Genomic DNA, 16,369 nt, shown 5'->3' on the forward strand with positions numbered 1-16,369 from the left:
TCTCACAGACCTTTGACTCATTTAATCTCCACAGCAATGTTCAAAAAGTGGAGGGTTTTATACCAATTTTAGAGATGTAAGAAAAAAATCTAAAAAAAGGTTCCAAGAAGCAAACACACTTTCCAAGGCGTGTTACTTACTGGCTGAGCTGAGGTTTGCCATCAGAGAACCTGGCTCCAATTCCACAGCTCCTAGACTAAAGGATGCTACCTCTCCTGGATAGTGGAGACTTGAAGGAAACAGCTTTCTGAGGTTGCCCTCCATCTCCTGTCCCCTGTAGAGAGCTGTGGAATAGCTCTGTAAGAGCAAACTGAGAACTAGGCAAGGCAGGATCAAGTTGAACTTCTCTTAGAATTCTGTGGGGTATTGCTGTCCTTATTACGTTAGCGACTTGAGAGAAGGGTAAAAAAGCAAGTCTCACTCCAGGGAGGATTCTTAGAAGACACCATAAGGAGGAGGAAACAGTTGAGCTCCATGGCTAAGAGTGTGAGAGCTCAGGTATTGGAGGCCTTGTGTTCAGATCTAAGTTTCCCTGCTATTATCTGTATGACCTTGGGTAAGATAATGAAGCTCTTTGTGACTGAGTCCTTATCTGAAAAACAAGAGTGGCTACCTAAATTATAGGCAACACTGTGGGATTGCATGATAGAAAGTGATGTAACTCTCTCAAAGACGATAAAATTAAAAAAACCTAATGGATACATTTATATTTGATAAAGCATTCTACCTACAAGTATATCCTTTAAGCTTCATGTCAGTTGTATATGGTAAGCACTATAAAATCATCCTAATTTTTATAGACTTGAAAATTAAGACCAAGAAAATTTAAGCTCTGCCTCAGGTTGTAGCAGGTAGGAGCACCAAAGCAAGATTTTCTGTCTTATAATGTAGTTTTAGGCTATATAATTCTCTGCAATTTAGGCTTAAGTAGGCATATTTTTCTTGAGTACAGTAAGACATGCTTGATGAGGGACAGGGCTTATGCTTAGGTTTAGAAATGCATCATGATATGGACAGAGAGAGACCCAGATGTGGGAGAACAATGATAACTTTGTCATTCAGTATGGAATTACGCTGCAATAGGAAATTTCACAGAAAACAATAGAAGAATAGATCTATTCTTCCATTAATCTATTCCAGGGTAGACTTCGGAGGGGATGGTAGGGAGAGCAGCTTCCAAAGAAATGTAACTTGTGCTGAATCTGAAAGATCAGCAGAAATTAGCTAGGCAAGGAAAGGTAGAAAAGCTATAACTCAATGATTTTCAGCTCCAGGGGACATTTTCTAGTAGGTGGGATGGGGAAGACGCTCTAAGAGTGGCTAAATGCAGGCATTGTCCCTGCTTTGAAGTCACTCTGATGCCAGAATGTTGCCTTAAGCAACCTCCATCCCACTGTACACCAGGCCTTTCCATAGAACAGAGTTAGGTTTCAGGTAGTGCCCCATCCAAAAAATGGGGGTGCTTAGTGACCTGATGCCAGAGGAAGGGGAACTAGAGTAGCTTCAGAGAAACGCAAGGGCATGAAATTTGGCCCGTTGGTGTATTTGTGGTAAGAAGCCCTCGGGGTCCTCCTGGATCGGGGGTATTGAAACAGCTGGCACGAGCCAGAAACCGCCTCCTATACTACAGGCGGAAGCCAGCAGTAATCATGGTCAAAAAGCCTGCCTCTATCCCCCACCTTCAATTTGGAAGCATTTTGGTCTTTTTTTAAACTTTTTTTTTTCCAGGAGCTTTTAGAGAGGAATAATTTTTAATCCTCTCTAACCAGGTTTTGATTTTTTTTAATAAAACTAAATTAAGGTGTTTAAACAAGAGGCTCAAAAAATCAATGGTCTCCTTTCAGAAATCCCGCCACATGCATCAGAGCAGGAAAAAGAAACAGATGTCGCAGGGTCTTCCCGCTTGTCCTCTCCCAGCTCTCGTGCTGTGCCCTTCCCCCCACCCCTTGGTTGGAGGGTCGAGAACCAGACCAGAAAATCACTATATGGCGCTTTCTTCTGAGAAGCAATGAAACCAAAGGCAAACATTCATGTCTCTTTCCACTTACACTCTCATGTGGATATTCCCGACCAAATGCTTAGACTACGATTGGAAACGTATTTAATCTTATTGAAGAATTTACCAAAAGACATATTTTTTAGACTTGGGGCTCAGCCCAGAGGGATATTTCAACCACTTTTTTTCCTCTGTTTTTTTTTTCTCCCCCCCCCCCCCCATCAAATGGGCCCATCTCAGGGTGAGGACTGGAAGGGAGACATGGAGTTGGTCTGAAGCTTTACCCTTTTTTGAAGTGCCCTGGTGGGGCAGCGACTTTTACTAGCAACGCATGAGATAAGACCAAATCCAAGACTAGAAAGACAGAAAAAAAGAAGCGATGGGAAGTGGAAGAGAGGAAACAGAATTTCCTCCTTAGGAACAAGCTCACAGTTGGGCACGGTCCTGTAGGCTCCCCTGAGGGGTGGCTTCACGTGGCTCCTCCTTCGCCACGGCAGGAACTCGATCAAAAACAAAAGGGTAAGGACACACATACACTTCCACATGTATCAGGCCTAAACGAGGACTTAAGCTCTCAGAAATGTCCCTACACTGTTTGGAGGACTTCCTTTCTAGAGGAATGAAAAGAAACATGGATTTGTGTGGCTGTGTTACATGCGGAAATGGAATTTTAATGAAGTGAGTCTGTTTGTAAACTACCCTTTATGTCAAGCAGACGTTTGAGGCCGTCCTGAGACCTCCCATCCCCGTGACCCAGGACACTGCCTGCCCTTCTTCTGGGGACTCTGAGGCTGGTATCCTAAAAGGGAAGAAACTGCTGGCCCCCAGGCGACTGTAGTTAGTGCAGTGTCTGTTAAAAACTTCCCTTGGAGCTCAAAATAAGAGCATTTACCGTTGGCTCTCCCAGAACATTGCCATGGGGAGAAAACCGGACTGAAACCTTCTGGGCTGATTTTTCTCTCTGTTAGCCTTCTCCAACTTGGAGAGCTCCCTCACTCCATTCCTCCGCAAGCTATGCCCACCTCGGAGCAAAACAAAACAAACAAACAAACAAACAAACAAACAAAAAAACACTTCACTTTCTCACTGCCGTGAAGTTATGGACATCTGGAACAGTCTTCACAAATGCGATCATGAGCTCAGCTCAGTCAGTAACTACGAGGTCCCAGATGTACCCGGTACTGTGCACCAAGGAAACTAGGATCCCTCGTGTGAAGTTGTTCACTTCTGGTGGAGGGGTTGGTCGCAGGGTGCAGGTGGCCCTATACATAGAAGGATGAGGTCTGGGGACCCTGTGCACCTGTTCTGGATTCCTGAAATTAACAAAGCTCAAAACGGATTTATTTTAAAAAAGCACCCCGACATTCTACTTTCAGATATTTGCCAGCGCTAATGCCAAGGCTCATGTCCCTGCCGCCACAAAACCTGTTGAGAGGCACCATTTCGGCAGAAGGGGCACCACCACCTTCCCACCCACTCACACACCATGCCCTCCTCTCCCTACTGATAGGAGGTTAGGACCTACCTAACGAGACAAACAGGAAGTCTCATCCGCAGGAAGTACACAGGGACACCCGATTTTCTCATCGTTTACCAGTGTGTCGCCTTGTTCCATGCTACCAGAGAACAGGAAAAAGAAAAACCTTTGAGGAGAGGGGGAGTACTGCCGAAGCCACAGAGCACTTCCATAGTGCCCAGGTTCCCGTATTCCCAAGAAGTACAGGAGATGAGCCATGGCCAGGAGTTGGATAAGTGAGCCGGAAGACAGGTAGAGGTAAAGAGGTTCAGAGAGCAGGGATGAGATGTGGTCAGTTGGGGGCCAGTTAGCAGACGTAACTGAAACCCACAAGGACCTACAGAGGCTTCGGTGCAACTGTTTGCAATCTAGTCACCTGCACCCTCTGTCAGTGAGGTGTTTGCGGTCACCACCCATCTCCACTGAATCCATTAAGGGTTATCTTGAGAAACTTTTAAGTCGCCCAAGAAGGTGATCATCCTCTTGCCACTGAAATAAGAAGATTCTCTTTTCTTTCAGTTTCAGTGTCACAGGAATAAGCTCCAACTGCTTCCTCCTTTCCAGATAGAGCATCCGGACCCCTGTATGTGTGCACACATGCAATGTGTGTGTCCATGCATATGGGTACTGAGGGATAGGAATGGAGGGTGAATCAGATATAAGATTAAAGTTTTTAAATAAACAAAAATGAGTCCTAAAAACAAATTCAAATTATTTGAATAACTAGATGTTACTGAAAAGTTATAGAATCAAAATGAAATGCGACCATGGGTGTTTTCACTAAGCACAATTATTAGCAACTACTATGAAAATTAGATACTTAGTACTGTAATAGATGGAGCCCCAGAAGCAAAACCAGTTACTCAAAAGAATAATGAGATGGCGGTGTGATTCATGTGTGACAAAGATACACAAATGTTAATCAGGAGCGAAAGGATGAACCTTGTCCAAAGGCTCAGAGGAGGCTCAGAGAGGAAGTGACAATTGACCTAAAACTGGAAGACAGACAGTAAAATGCATCCCAGTCCAAAAAAAATTGCACAGTTCAAAGGGAAAGATGAATAAATACCAGCGAGTAATTTAGAACTAAGCAAATCAGAACAGCATGTGAAAAAGGGAGTAAAATTGGGGAAAGTGAAATGTACCTGGTGAGTAGGGACTGATGAGGCTTAGGTTCAGGAAACCTAGTCATATTTCATTTTAGGTAATTCTCTTCTGATTTATGTCCACTGCCACTACGCAAGTTCAAGTCTTCATTATACCCATACCCTCCTTGTGAGCACAGTGAAAATGGGCCTCATTTTGCCTAGCACAATTATTAACAGTGACTGTTTTCACCCTCAGTGAGCAGTATCTCGATTTGGATAATTTGGGTAATAAATGCTACTTTTGAGTGTCCTTGTCTCTAGTTGTGAACATTTGATGTTCTTTCTCTAACCCTTAACACTGCTCTCAGTGGGAAGATTTGAGAGGCTTGGGGAGGAACTCGGCAAGGTCGGCTGTGTGTGCGTATGTGTCCATGCATGTGCGTTGAAGGAGACGGAGTTGAAGGTAATTCCCAGCGTTCTGGCTTGGGAACTGATGATTAATTAGTGGAGAGATTTGCCAGCTGAAGTTCACCTGAGAGTTTGCAGGAATAGTTGCTCTGGGAGCCACTCTGGATTTCCTTCCAGGGAATAAACACAGCTCTTGGACTTAGAAGAAAAGGGATAGGAAGAAAATCGATTCAAGAATAAAAAAGCAAAAGTAATATTTATGACCAAGAGAAAAACGTGACTGCTGAATGGAAATCCCACGTCAAGCTTTTGGCCATAGCATGTGGCCGCAGTACAGCTGGGAGAAAAATGTCACAGAACCGGGCGGAGACTGTGCCTGCCTGCTTCGTACAGGCTGAAATCTGCCATCCCTTGCTTTCTGTGCCTTCCTCATGGGTAGGAATCTGCCTATCCTGGAGCTCCGTGAACTGAACTGAGCATGTACGCAACCTATCAGGAGAGTAGCGCAGACTTGGCCATTGACATCACATAAGAGAAAAAGAATGATCACAAAGGAGCCCTGGCTGGTGTGGCTCAGTGGATCAGGCATTGTCCTACAACCGAAAATTCACCAGTTCGATTCCCAGTCAGGGCTCGTGTCTGGGTAGTGGCCAGGCCTTCAGTTGGGGATGTGTGGAAGGCAACTGATCAATGTTTTTCTCGCCCTCTTCACTTTCTCTAAATATTTTTTAAAAGAATGATCAGAAATGAGGTGACATCATAGAATGAGGAGAACACAGAGATTCAGAAGGCCTAAGTTCTAATCTCCCTGGCCACTTATAGCCTACATGGCTTTAGTCAGGTCATTTTCTTTCTCTAGACTACAATTCCATCATTTACATGTTTTGTCTATTATTAGCTGAATTCCAGGATTTTAGTAAGGACAGTAAAGGGACTTTATGTATGAGAAGTCTGGGATAACCTATAAAGTGCCGTATGAATGCTATGTTTTGATATTATTTTTTGTCTATCCTTATTTCTTCGAATCACACAGAGAAGCTTTGTAAAGTCCATGAAATTTGCTCTGTACCAATGTAGCAGAAGAAGTTAGGCTCTTTCCTTTGGACTCCTACACTTTTCTAGACTCAGAGGAAAGATTAATTCAGTGATACACACGCAGGAACTGTTCGCTCTCAAATCACGAGGCTTGTGAAGACACAAAGGACATCCTGCATCAGTTCCTTTGAGTCTCCATCTCTCTGAACATTCTGGCCTGTGACTTACACTTTAGAGGTGGATTTCAAAAGCCCAATGAGGGGCTACAGGAGGGGCTGGGGGTAGATTTAGGAGATCAGTGACCAGTCAATGGGCAGGTGGCCTATTCCACTTGGAATGGCTCTGTCCCTGTCCACTTCGCCAGGCTTTCCCCCCTAGAGAGTGATGGTGGGAATGAACAAGTTATCTCTGTCACCATTTTCGATCAGCGGTCCACCGTGGATTCGAATCCAGCTCGTTGCTGTGAGTTTCACAAATGTTTGGAAGAGTCAAATGGACGGCACATACCTATCCCCTCGGGGGGATTTGGCATTAACTACTCCATGTCAGGCTCAGGGGACTGCTGAGGAGGGGAGGGGCTTCCTCAGTCACAAACAAAGGGGCTCTTTCTGCCAGTGCAAGGGGAGCAAATTGCTGCTATTTCAGAAACATTAATTCTTTCAGGCTACCAGTCCTGTGCAGTGTAATAAAAGGGGCAATTTATCAAATGGTGTCTTAATGGCCGAGAAGGGTTAATGCGCCGTTAGCAGAAGCCTGTGCTCTTTTCCACAGTAAAATCAGGACACTTTCTTCACAGAGTCATTTAGGTTAGAATAGAATGCCATCACCCCCAAAAAGTGAGGAGGGGAAGAGAAAGAGGGAAAAGAAAAAAGGGGGGCAAGGATCCTCACATTGTCATTTTATGATCTGCTTTTTGGGGGAGGAGAGTTTCACTATATACCCTGCCTATTACTACCCCTTCCACCTCACATCCCCTCGGTCCACAAACAAGCACGCCTAAATAAAAATGGGTGTCATTTTAATCAAAGTGCTTTTGAAGCCTCCATTAGCTCACAGTGTGGAGTGATTGGAGTGGTCCTGAGCAGTCTTTAATTAAAGATGCCACCGACTAGATAACAAAGGTTTGTGAATGTGGTTAATAGAGCTGAATGGAAGGTGCGCCTCAATTCAGTGCGAAGAAAGTCACTGGTTCATGAGTTTAATTGCACATTGTGAAGGGACACCACATACTGTAATTATTTTTATTTGTATGTGCCATGTTTTTTATTGCCCATGCTGGAAGTAGAAATAACCTGTCCTATTAAGATATGCAATATATATCACCCTTTCCACTTTGCTCAGTTATAGCTCAATAAAAATGCTAGGAGAAGACACCAGCCCATACTGGGGCTGCCCTCAGCGCTCTCTAACACAATCCCCACAGCCCTTCAAAAACCTGGGTGATCAACCTCCCAACTGCCTTAGTTATAATCTTTAAGACAAACCATAATAACTTCCCAGGACTCCATAAAGTTGGATGCGTATACAGAAATTACGGACAGTGTGCTGGCAGCCGAAACCGTGACAAGAATGCAAAGGTCAGCCGATGCCTCGGTCCCTTTGTGGTCTCTGTGAGAAAATACCAGATCAGGGGGCAGCAGCAGAGGGGTCTCTGTGTTCTCACTTTCAAGTGAATAAGCCATGAAAAGCCTGGTACCGCCTCCCCCGAAAAAGTAAAAGATGTCCACATCCTAGTCCCTAGCACCTGTACAGATGTTACAGTACATGGCAAAAGGCACTGTTCGGATGGGATTTGGGTTAAGCACCTGGGGATGAAGAGATTATTCCACATGACGCAGGTGGGCCCACACCAGGGTCCTTGTAAGGGGGAGGCAGGAATATCAGGGTCAGATGCAGAGATTTGAAGATGCCACACTGTTGGCTCACAGAAGGGACTTCGGCCAAGCAAGGCAGGCAGCCTTTAGAAGCTGGAAGAACCAAAGAAACATTCCTCTCTAGGGCTCCAATGACACCCTTTTTAAATTTATTTATTTTTAGAGAGAGGAGAAGGGAGGGAAAGAGAGAGGGAGAGAAACATCAATGTGTGGTTGCCTCTTATGTGCCCCCTCCTAGGGACCTGGTCACCAACCCAGACCTGTGCCCTGACTGGGAATTGAACCAGCTATCCTTCGGTTTGCAGGCCAGTGCTCAATCCACTGAGCCACACCAGGCAGGGATGCTGACACTTTTACATTAGGTAGGTGAGAGGACTGACCTACAGACCTGTACAGTAATAAATTTGTCTTAAGTCAATAAGTCTCTGGCATGGCATTAACAGGAAACATGCAAGGCTTTGTTCTGAGCACTTCATAGCTCAAGGCCCTGCTTTCCTATGGCTTTACGCAACGTCTATGAGTACAGTCCTAACAACTCTCATGCCAACATTCTACCTTAAAAATTCCAGGTTGGAGACTGTGTCCCAGGGAACAGCTGTTCTTTCCATGACCCAACTCTCTCCCCGAACCCAAGGTCACCAGCATTAACAGGACGGGAGATTCTAGTCCCAGCCCTGACATAGTGAGGTGTGACTTTGGCCCTGTCACACCAGCCCAGGCCTTGCCCACCCTTTCCTCAGCTACACAGAGCTGTGGGTGTGACTTCTCCTAGCTCTTTCTCCCCACCTAAAATGAAAGGATTCTGTGACATGGAACTTGGGTCTCCTCTGGAGAAGGCTGTTTCCCCCATTCAAAATGCAAATGAATAAACAGCCCAGCAGACATGAAAACGCCATAGCAGCACGTTGCATAGATCCCTCTTCCCCCTTCCCCTGTTTTTACTGTGAAGTACCTTCGGTGAGCCATCCTTCCCACTTCATCATTCCACTTCGTGTAGTAAACAAGCTGAACGGCAAGCCTGACACTGCATGAAAGATGAGGCTTAAATTGTGTCTAGGAACTGGTGATTTACACATGATTTGTGATTCCTTTAGTATATTAATTGGTAAACACCCTATAAATGTGTGGGTAAACGAAAGCCAGTTAACATGTGCAAACAGTTTAATCTCGCAGTGTGGTGTTGCTCAAATTTCAGCAAATTCAGATTCTCCCTCAAGCACATGCAATTCCCCTCCCACCCCAGTCCCTTCCTGTGACCCTATTTCAGATAACACGGTGGGGGGTGGGGGTGACCCAGATCTTTAAACCCTTTAATAATAGAACCATATGCTTCTGTCCTCAGTGGCTGTACTTACTGCTTTTTGTAATCCACCATTGTAACCGCTCCTTTCCCAGCCCCAGCTAATGGACTACAGGGGTGGGCCAAAGTAGGTTTGTCACTGGGAGTATGCAAACCACACGAGTTTATTCTTGTGTAGTTCTTGCTGATCTGAGAGCTAGAGCGTGAGACAGGTTTCTGACTCAAGGAAAAAACAACAGAAGTAATAAACTTCAAACCTTGATTTTTGTCCACAGAATGTTAGTACCCTAGGTCAACATGTGAGGATTTTAATGAAAGGAGAAAAAGAGAATAATATTTATTAAAACTATGTTTTTCTTGGGTAGAAAACTGTAGAAGACTGGAGCTACCTTGCTTTCTGAGCTTTAATTTTAAGACAAAGTACAGCTTCCATCTATCTGCCTTTTATGTCTATTCCATTAAAATATGATTTAATTATGTATCGACCCGGGGTCTCGCATAGTAAGACCATCATTACTCTCCTGCCTGCATTCCTGAGTGATACTCTGGGTAAAGGTGATCAAACCTACATTAATCTGTAATAGAAACCGTAAGGAGGGAAGGAGGGAGCAATAATTACCAAGCGCAGCATGGCAGACAAAAACAACAGTGAAAATCTCATCTCAAAATACGGGGCTGGTTGTTTTGCCTGAAGAGAGTGGCATGTTACAAGCCTAGAATCAGGTCAAAACACATTGAAAGCAGAAGCAAAACGTGCACAGATGCACCTCCAGACCTGCCACGGTCAGCAGTTTTCGCAGGGGAGCTGCCCTTCAAGCAGCGTGACCTGGTGGCACCGGTATGGGGGTGGGTGCTGCAGAACGTGAGTTCCTGTGTGTCGAGGTTTGGACCGTCACCTCCTCACCACCCCGTGTGGCACCTGTCACTCTCCACTACACATTTTACACAGCAGTCAGTGACCTTGCTGATTTTATTGTAAGAATTCTGGGGAAATTCTCCCTGGCTTCTATTTCCACTCATCAAAAAGGCATTTTGACACGATTTCAACCTTAGAAGTTGCAAGAACAGTATCAAGAATTTTTAGCTATCCCACATCCAGATGCACAAATACTAACATTTTACTACATTTGCTATATTCTCTATACATGTGTGTGCGTGCACACACACACATACACATGCATACACACATCCATATTTTAACCATTGTGAACAAGATGTCCCTTTGCCCCTAAATACCTAAAAATAAGAAATCCTCGTACCTAACCAGCATAATTATTAAAAAATTAACACTAACATAATATCATCTACTCTACAGACTTTATTTGTATTTCCCCTGTTATCCAAAAAAATGTCCTTTATAGCAAATGAAAATCTAGGTCCATTCACTACATTCCATTGTCACCTGTCTGTAGTCTCCTCTAGTTTGGAACAGTCCCTAAGTTTTATGATGTCAACAGCTTTTCAGAGGGTCGATAACTTTTTATTTTCCAGGATATCCCTCAATTTGGGTTTGTCGAATATTTTCTTAAAATTAGATCCGGGTTCTATATTATTGGCAGCAACGTTCGGAAGTGATGCTGAGTACCCTTCACCATGTCGTATCGGGAGGTACATTCTGCGGACTCACCGTTGCTGGTGATGTTGACTTTGACAACTTGGGTTAGGTGGCGCCTGCCACTATAAAGTAATATTTTACCCTTTGTAATTAGTTTAAAAGGTACTCTGAAACCATGTAAATACTTCCTTGTTATTCTCTAAACTTTCACCAAATAGATTCGCATCCCTTCATAATTCTCAAGTGAGTCAAATGTTAATATGATTGGTTCCCAAATGCTGCCTTTCTACATATACTAGCTGCCTTTGTATTGAATGGGAGAGTTTTCCCGTCTCCATCATTCATTCATAGCCATATAACTGAAGGGTTCTCATGTTACTCGGTGCATTATTATTATCCTTTAGTACCATGGTTTACTTTGATGCTCAAGATTTTCCAGATTTGATCAATAGGAACCACCTCATGCTCCTATGTCCTTTCCAACAAATATATTTTACTGTTTACAGTAAGCATATATTTGGCACTGGGGATACAACAATGAAAAAAAACAGAAAAAAAATGTATTCTAGCCTCATAGAGCTTACCTTCTAATTTGTGGAAGGCAAAAGAAAAGTAAGCAAACTAATGTCAGAGTGCATTAGAGGTCACTAAGTGTTATGGAGGAAGAAGGCCAGTGTTTGGTGTAGAGGGGGCCGCATTTGCGTTGCTCAGGCGTGGTCAGGGAGTACCTCATGGGCAGCACCATTTGAACCAAGTGCGAAGGGCGTGGGGGAGCCTACCACGTGGAGCTGGAGGAAAAGCTCTTTGAAGGCAGCACTAAGCGCTCTGGAGCAGCTGTGATTCCTCAAGGCAGGAACAAGTTGACCTTTCCGTGGGATTCCTCCGGCTGAGGAGTGAGCTCAGATTGGGAGGTAAGGATGAAAAAGCATCAACAAGGTACCTTAAATCCCCATAGTGCACATCTCTAAGGCATTGAAAATGTTGTCAAAGCCTGTGTTGATATAATGACAGTTCACTGAACAAACTGGCTGACTCAAAGACGCACAGTTCTGGTAGAAATAAGACTCATAAAAAGGCAGGCGGGGTGAGAGATTGGGGTTGGAGAAACAGAGCCTTCACTTAATGAGCGAATACTAAGTGCTTTTTATTCTTCTTTTAACTCTCAAAACAATATTAGGGTAGCTGTTATTTGGCATGTGAGGAAACTGAGGCACAGAAAGGCATGAGCTTTCCCTTCTGCCGCACTGTCTGGTTTTAATGACAGAGAAAGGGTGACACAAGAGACGTGGTATCAGGCGTGATGCCGTGAAGGGCACAGTGAGGACCTCATGTTCCTTTGCCCCGCTGCTCATGCCTCTGCAGCTGCTGTCCTCTCGGTTTCCCTTCCTGTAACTACGCAAGGTCAGCCACGCAGGTCCTCCTGTCTGGCCAGAGTACCGGGCAGGATCCTCCTCTGCACCCTCTCCCTTCGTTTGCATCCGCATCAAAGGTGCAAAGCTGTCCATTTTGCCCAGAACCCTCGGCTGGGCTGCCATGTGTGAGCAGACATTTGAATTCACAACCATATTTCCATGCAGTTGCTCAGCAAGCCATCTGGTTATAGAGACCCGACTCTTAAATTATTAATCTTTTCCTATCTGGAGGCTTCATAAACACAAACACAGAGAACACAATAAAAAAAAAAGTCCCGTACGATCAGACTTTTCCGTCTACACTATGGTATGTGATGCCCAGAAGTGGTTCATATTATGGTCCCGAAATCACTGTCATTATTATTTCATAGTTGTTATTGACCCACAGCAGTTTTAGAAAACCGTGTCACCTTTTTTTCTAGCAGGAGCATGGCTGCTTCCTTGTCACGTGCTCTATAATGTGGGAAGACTCACATGCGGTCAGTGCTTTCCTGATGAACCTTCACCTTCGCCCAAGTCCAATTAATGGCATCTCTTCCCCGCCCTCTGTCCTCAGAGGCTCTCGGTCTGTATCCATGACTACACCCAGACTGTGCTTGCCCCTCAACCCACCCCCATCTTTCCTTGAGATGTCATGGAGAGCCAGCAATTTAACCAGAAACTTCCTGCTGGTAACGGAAGAGGAGAGTGCATCTGGCCACAGAGAGCAGGAGCCTGTGAGCAGGAATTCAGGGGTGTTTTGCTGCCAGTGCTTTGACTGACTTCTCTGTGACCTTCTGCTGTTAACACCTGCCTCCCCAGGTGTGCGAAGAGCTTTAATTAATATTTGTAAATCTCCCTGACTGCCGCAGATAAAAGGTAACAGAAAAGGGCAAAGCTTTATTAATCATAGGGAAAAAATGGAGAGATTTTCAGTTTTGTTCCTTTGCCAGAGAGAAACCTACACCCAGACTCTGTTTTTCATAGTGGGAAGATTAGATATAAATTTTGATTTACTTCCTTTGCACTTGTGGAAAGGCCCAGAGCCTGCTTAATGCAAAGCCCCCGTGCCCTGCAGCGCCGGAGGCTGGATGCGCTCCGCCTGTGAGCCCTAATGCTGTTTAAGTTATTACCGAAAGGGGCCTTGCTCTTCGTGAGTGTGAGAGTTCATCTAATTAGCTGATTTCAGTTCATTTGGCATTAAATAATTCCCCAAATTCCCATATGTTTGAACAATATGTTCAGCAAGGGGGATGATTCTCTGAAAGCAATTAAATAGTTCTTTTAGGAGAGCTTGTCATCGGTCATTCATAAGCATCTCTGCTACTATCCCTGTCTGTGATGAATGCATACGGCAATTACAGGGAAAGCGTTTAACCCTCTCTAACGGCCCCTGGCACGCATCCACGCGCAGGCTGCCACTTCCTGCTGCTGATAGCTCACATCAGCATTTTACAGCTTTTTCAAACCTTAAATGTATTGTTCTAGGTTGCTCATAGAACAGTTGTTACTGCTAACACACCCCTTTCCAAGCCCACCCCCTGGCTTGCCTGCCCTGCTAACAGGTAAATACAGACATTTTTTCAGTTACCTTACAATTTGGTTGTATGAAAAGAATTGTCAGCTTTGGACAGTGGTTGCCTATGTGGAAGAGTGAATTTTTTGGAGTCATCTCCAGAGCTTTGGGGAAGGAGGGAGGCCGTGTGATATATTCAGGTCTATTTTGGATACCGTAGACAAAAGATGGTTCTGTCCCATTATGTGCCTGGCTTTTAGGGCAGCAGCAAATTAGAGATAATGCACGAGAGTGTGACCGGGACCAACGTGAGTAAAAACAAGCAATGGCAACAGAAACAAGTCAGAAATGAATAACACGTTATTCATTCAGAAAAACTGTTGTTACAAGATCACAGAAAACGGTATCTTTTAGTGCTGATTTTTATCTTCATCTTGCTCCAGAGGTCACTTTTGGACAAGCGATGACACATTTAAATACCCTTTCTAGGTGAGGTAAGAGAAAGCATAGGTAATATCAGTCCGTGTAGCTTTGCTTCTTCTGAGAGTCCTAAGTTACTTGATTGGCTATCTTCTATACCACTGCATCTCTTACAAGTGAAAATCCAGCAAAGAAAAAAAAGAGAGAGAGAGCGCTGTTCAAAATTGACTGCTCTCCTATAAAGCGCCCCACCTTACTAGTTAGGTTCAGAAATTAAAAACAAAAGACAGAAAATGAAAGAAGGAGGCCTTCACTGAGGTGATATTATTTCCCCTTTAATTAAACTTCACTTTCTCTTATCAGTTTCATAACTCTGCATTCCCACTGTAAATAATTCATAACACAGAAAAACCTGAACACCAGCACTGGGTGGAATGATTTCACATTTAGATCTAAAATAGAAAAGATGTGAACGATGTACATTTATGTATTTGATTATGCACATTACAATGAACTGTGTACTGTGCGATCACTTCATAACCTACGTGTCTGTGCAGTGGCGGAAAATAAATGTTTCCAAAACCAGAAGAGACGTCCTCCGTGCAGGTGTGTTTGTTGAAATGTTGCTCTATTTCATAATCATTTGTTTTATCACTTTCTAGCATTACAGATATTTGGAGAATGTGCTAGGAGAAAGGGGTCTGATGGTAAGATCACCAGATTGGTGTGCCTGTAATGTTTTTGACTTTGGCCATTGATACCAGCTGAAGGACTATCAGGATCCGGCCGCCGGTGTGTGGCACACCAGCAGTACCTTTGCTTCCCTCTGTTCTGCCCTTTACTTTGGAAGGGGCATTGGTCATTTTGCTTGTCAAAGCCTAGAGTTGAAATCCAGGCTGAAGCTCCATCTGTGTGCGTGAGCAGCCTGGGACGGGTGGTCAGACCAGCCCTCTGCACTGTGTGAGGCTCTCCCGGGGGAAGACTGGCGGAGGACTGCTCCGCCTGAAGAGAATCCAGGCCTGGAAGCAAATTCTCACGCACGGCCCGTCCTTTAAATGCTTCTCCCTTTTATCCCTTCCCAACTGTTAAGCCTGCAGTCCGATGGATCTGAGGTGCTCCTGAGTCCTGAGGTCACCTGCGGTCCCCCAGACATGATGGTCACCACGCCCTTTGCCCTGACCATACCACACTGTGCGGACGTCAGTTCTGAGCACTGGAACATCCATTTAAAGAAGAGGACACAGCAGGGCACGTGGGAGGTGAGACCCTGTTCTTCCTTTCTGAAAAACAGGATTTGGCTTCCACCTCTGGGTTAAATTTTTACCTACAGTCACCAGCAAGAGTCAGCTGTGACATTTGTGAGCATTTGCTTGTTTTTCGGAGGGTGGGTGATATGTGCTTTATAACACCCTGAAGGTAGGGCTAGTGGTGTTCCAGGATAATGGGAGAGAGAGATGAGAGAAGCTTGAGCCTTTGTGTTTGGTTTCAGAATACAGGTGTAATTACCCACACAGGCATGTATCCTTCTGTACCTGTCTTTGGTGCATACAACTCTGTCGCTCTATCTGCTGTTGTCATCGTGGGATTATATGGGATTATATAAATAGGGATTATATAAAGTCACTGTATCTGTTTAGTCACTTTAGGGATTATAACAAATCTACATTTAAGGATTCAGGAACACTGTAGGTACTAAATATACAAGGGATTTCGGTGAATTAATGAATGCATTGAAAACTATTGAGTGTCTGTTTCCCTGTGCATACAAGCACATGTAAAAAGTTATAGTACAAAACAAGAACAATAGAACAAAAAAGGAAAGCAAGTGTAATAACAAGGGAGACAGTCACAGCAGAGAAAAGACTGCAGTGAAATGACTTTTATGTGAAACCTCTGCTTTATCTCTCCGATTGGGATTCCTTTTATGTCCGTCTGAAGTCAGTTTGCATGAAAGCAGCTGGATTATCTTGTTGGAACACAGTGACCTGTTCCAGCTAGCCCTGGGATCATACCTCCCAGGAGGTGCTTCCAGCAAAAAGAGTAAAAGGAAAGTCATGTTTCTCTGTGAGAAGAAAAATGCCCGTTGCTGCAGTGGATTACCTTTCCTCTGCCCAGCTATGTCTGCGAACTGGTCTACATTCTTTGTTGAAAATGCATTCAGCTACTTACTCAGTCGTCATAAACCACAGGCAAATTTCCTGGGGCATGAAGTTCCATGGGGTTCCTAACTGGGCCAGGTTTGGGTCTCTTTTTCAATACATTTTGCTTTG

At 44.4% G+C, this 16,369-nt stretch overlaps 1 protein-coding gene across 1 annotated transcript in view; it reads left to right on the top strand.

Moving 5' to 3' along the window:
* UNC5D (unc-5 netrin receptor D) overlaps positions 1-16,369 on the top strand; it is a 223,033-nt gene that overhangs the window by 168,885 nt on the left and 37,779 nt on the right. Inside the window, exon 13 of the mRNA XM_037055091.1 lies at positions 15,190-15,358. Within this exon, the coding sequence (XP_036910986.1) occupies positions 15,190-15,358 (169 nt within the window). The remainder of the gene's footprint in view (positions 1-15,189; positions 15,359-16,369) is intronic.

Source organism: Sturnira hondurensis, unplaced genomic scaffold, assembly GCF_014824575.4.
Source record: "Sturnira hondurensis isolate 20B ecotype Veracruz unplaced genomic scaffold, ASM1482457v3 Scaffold0008640, whole genome shotgun sequence".
Classification (NCBI taxonomy): domain Eukaryota; kingdom Metazoa; phylum Chordata; class Mammalia; order Chiroptera; family Phyllostomidae; genus Sturnira; species Sturnira hondurensis.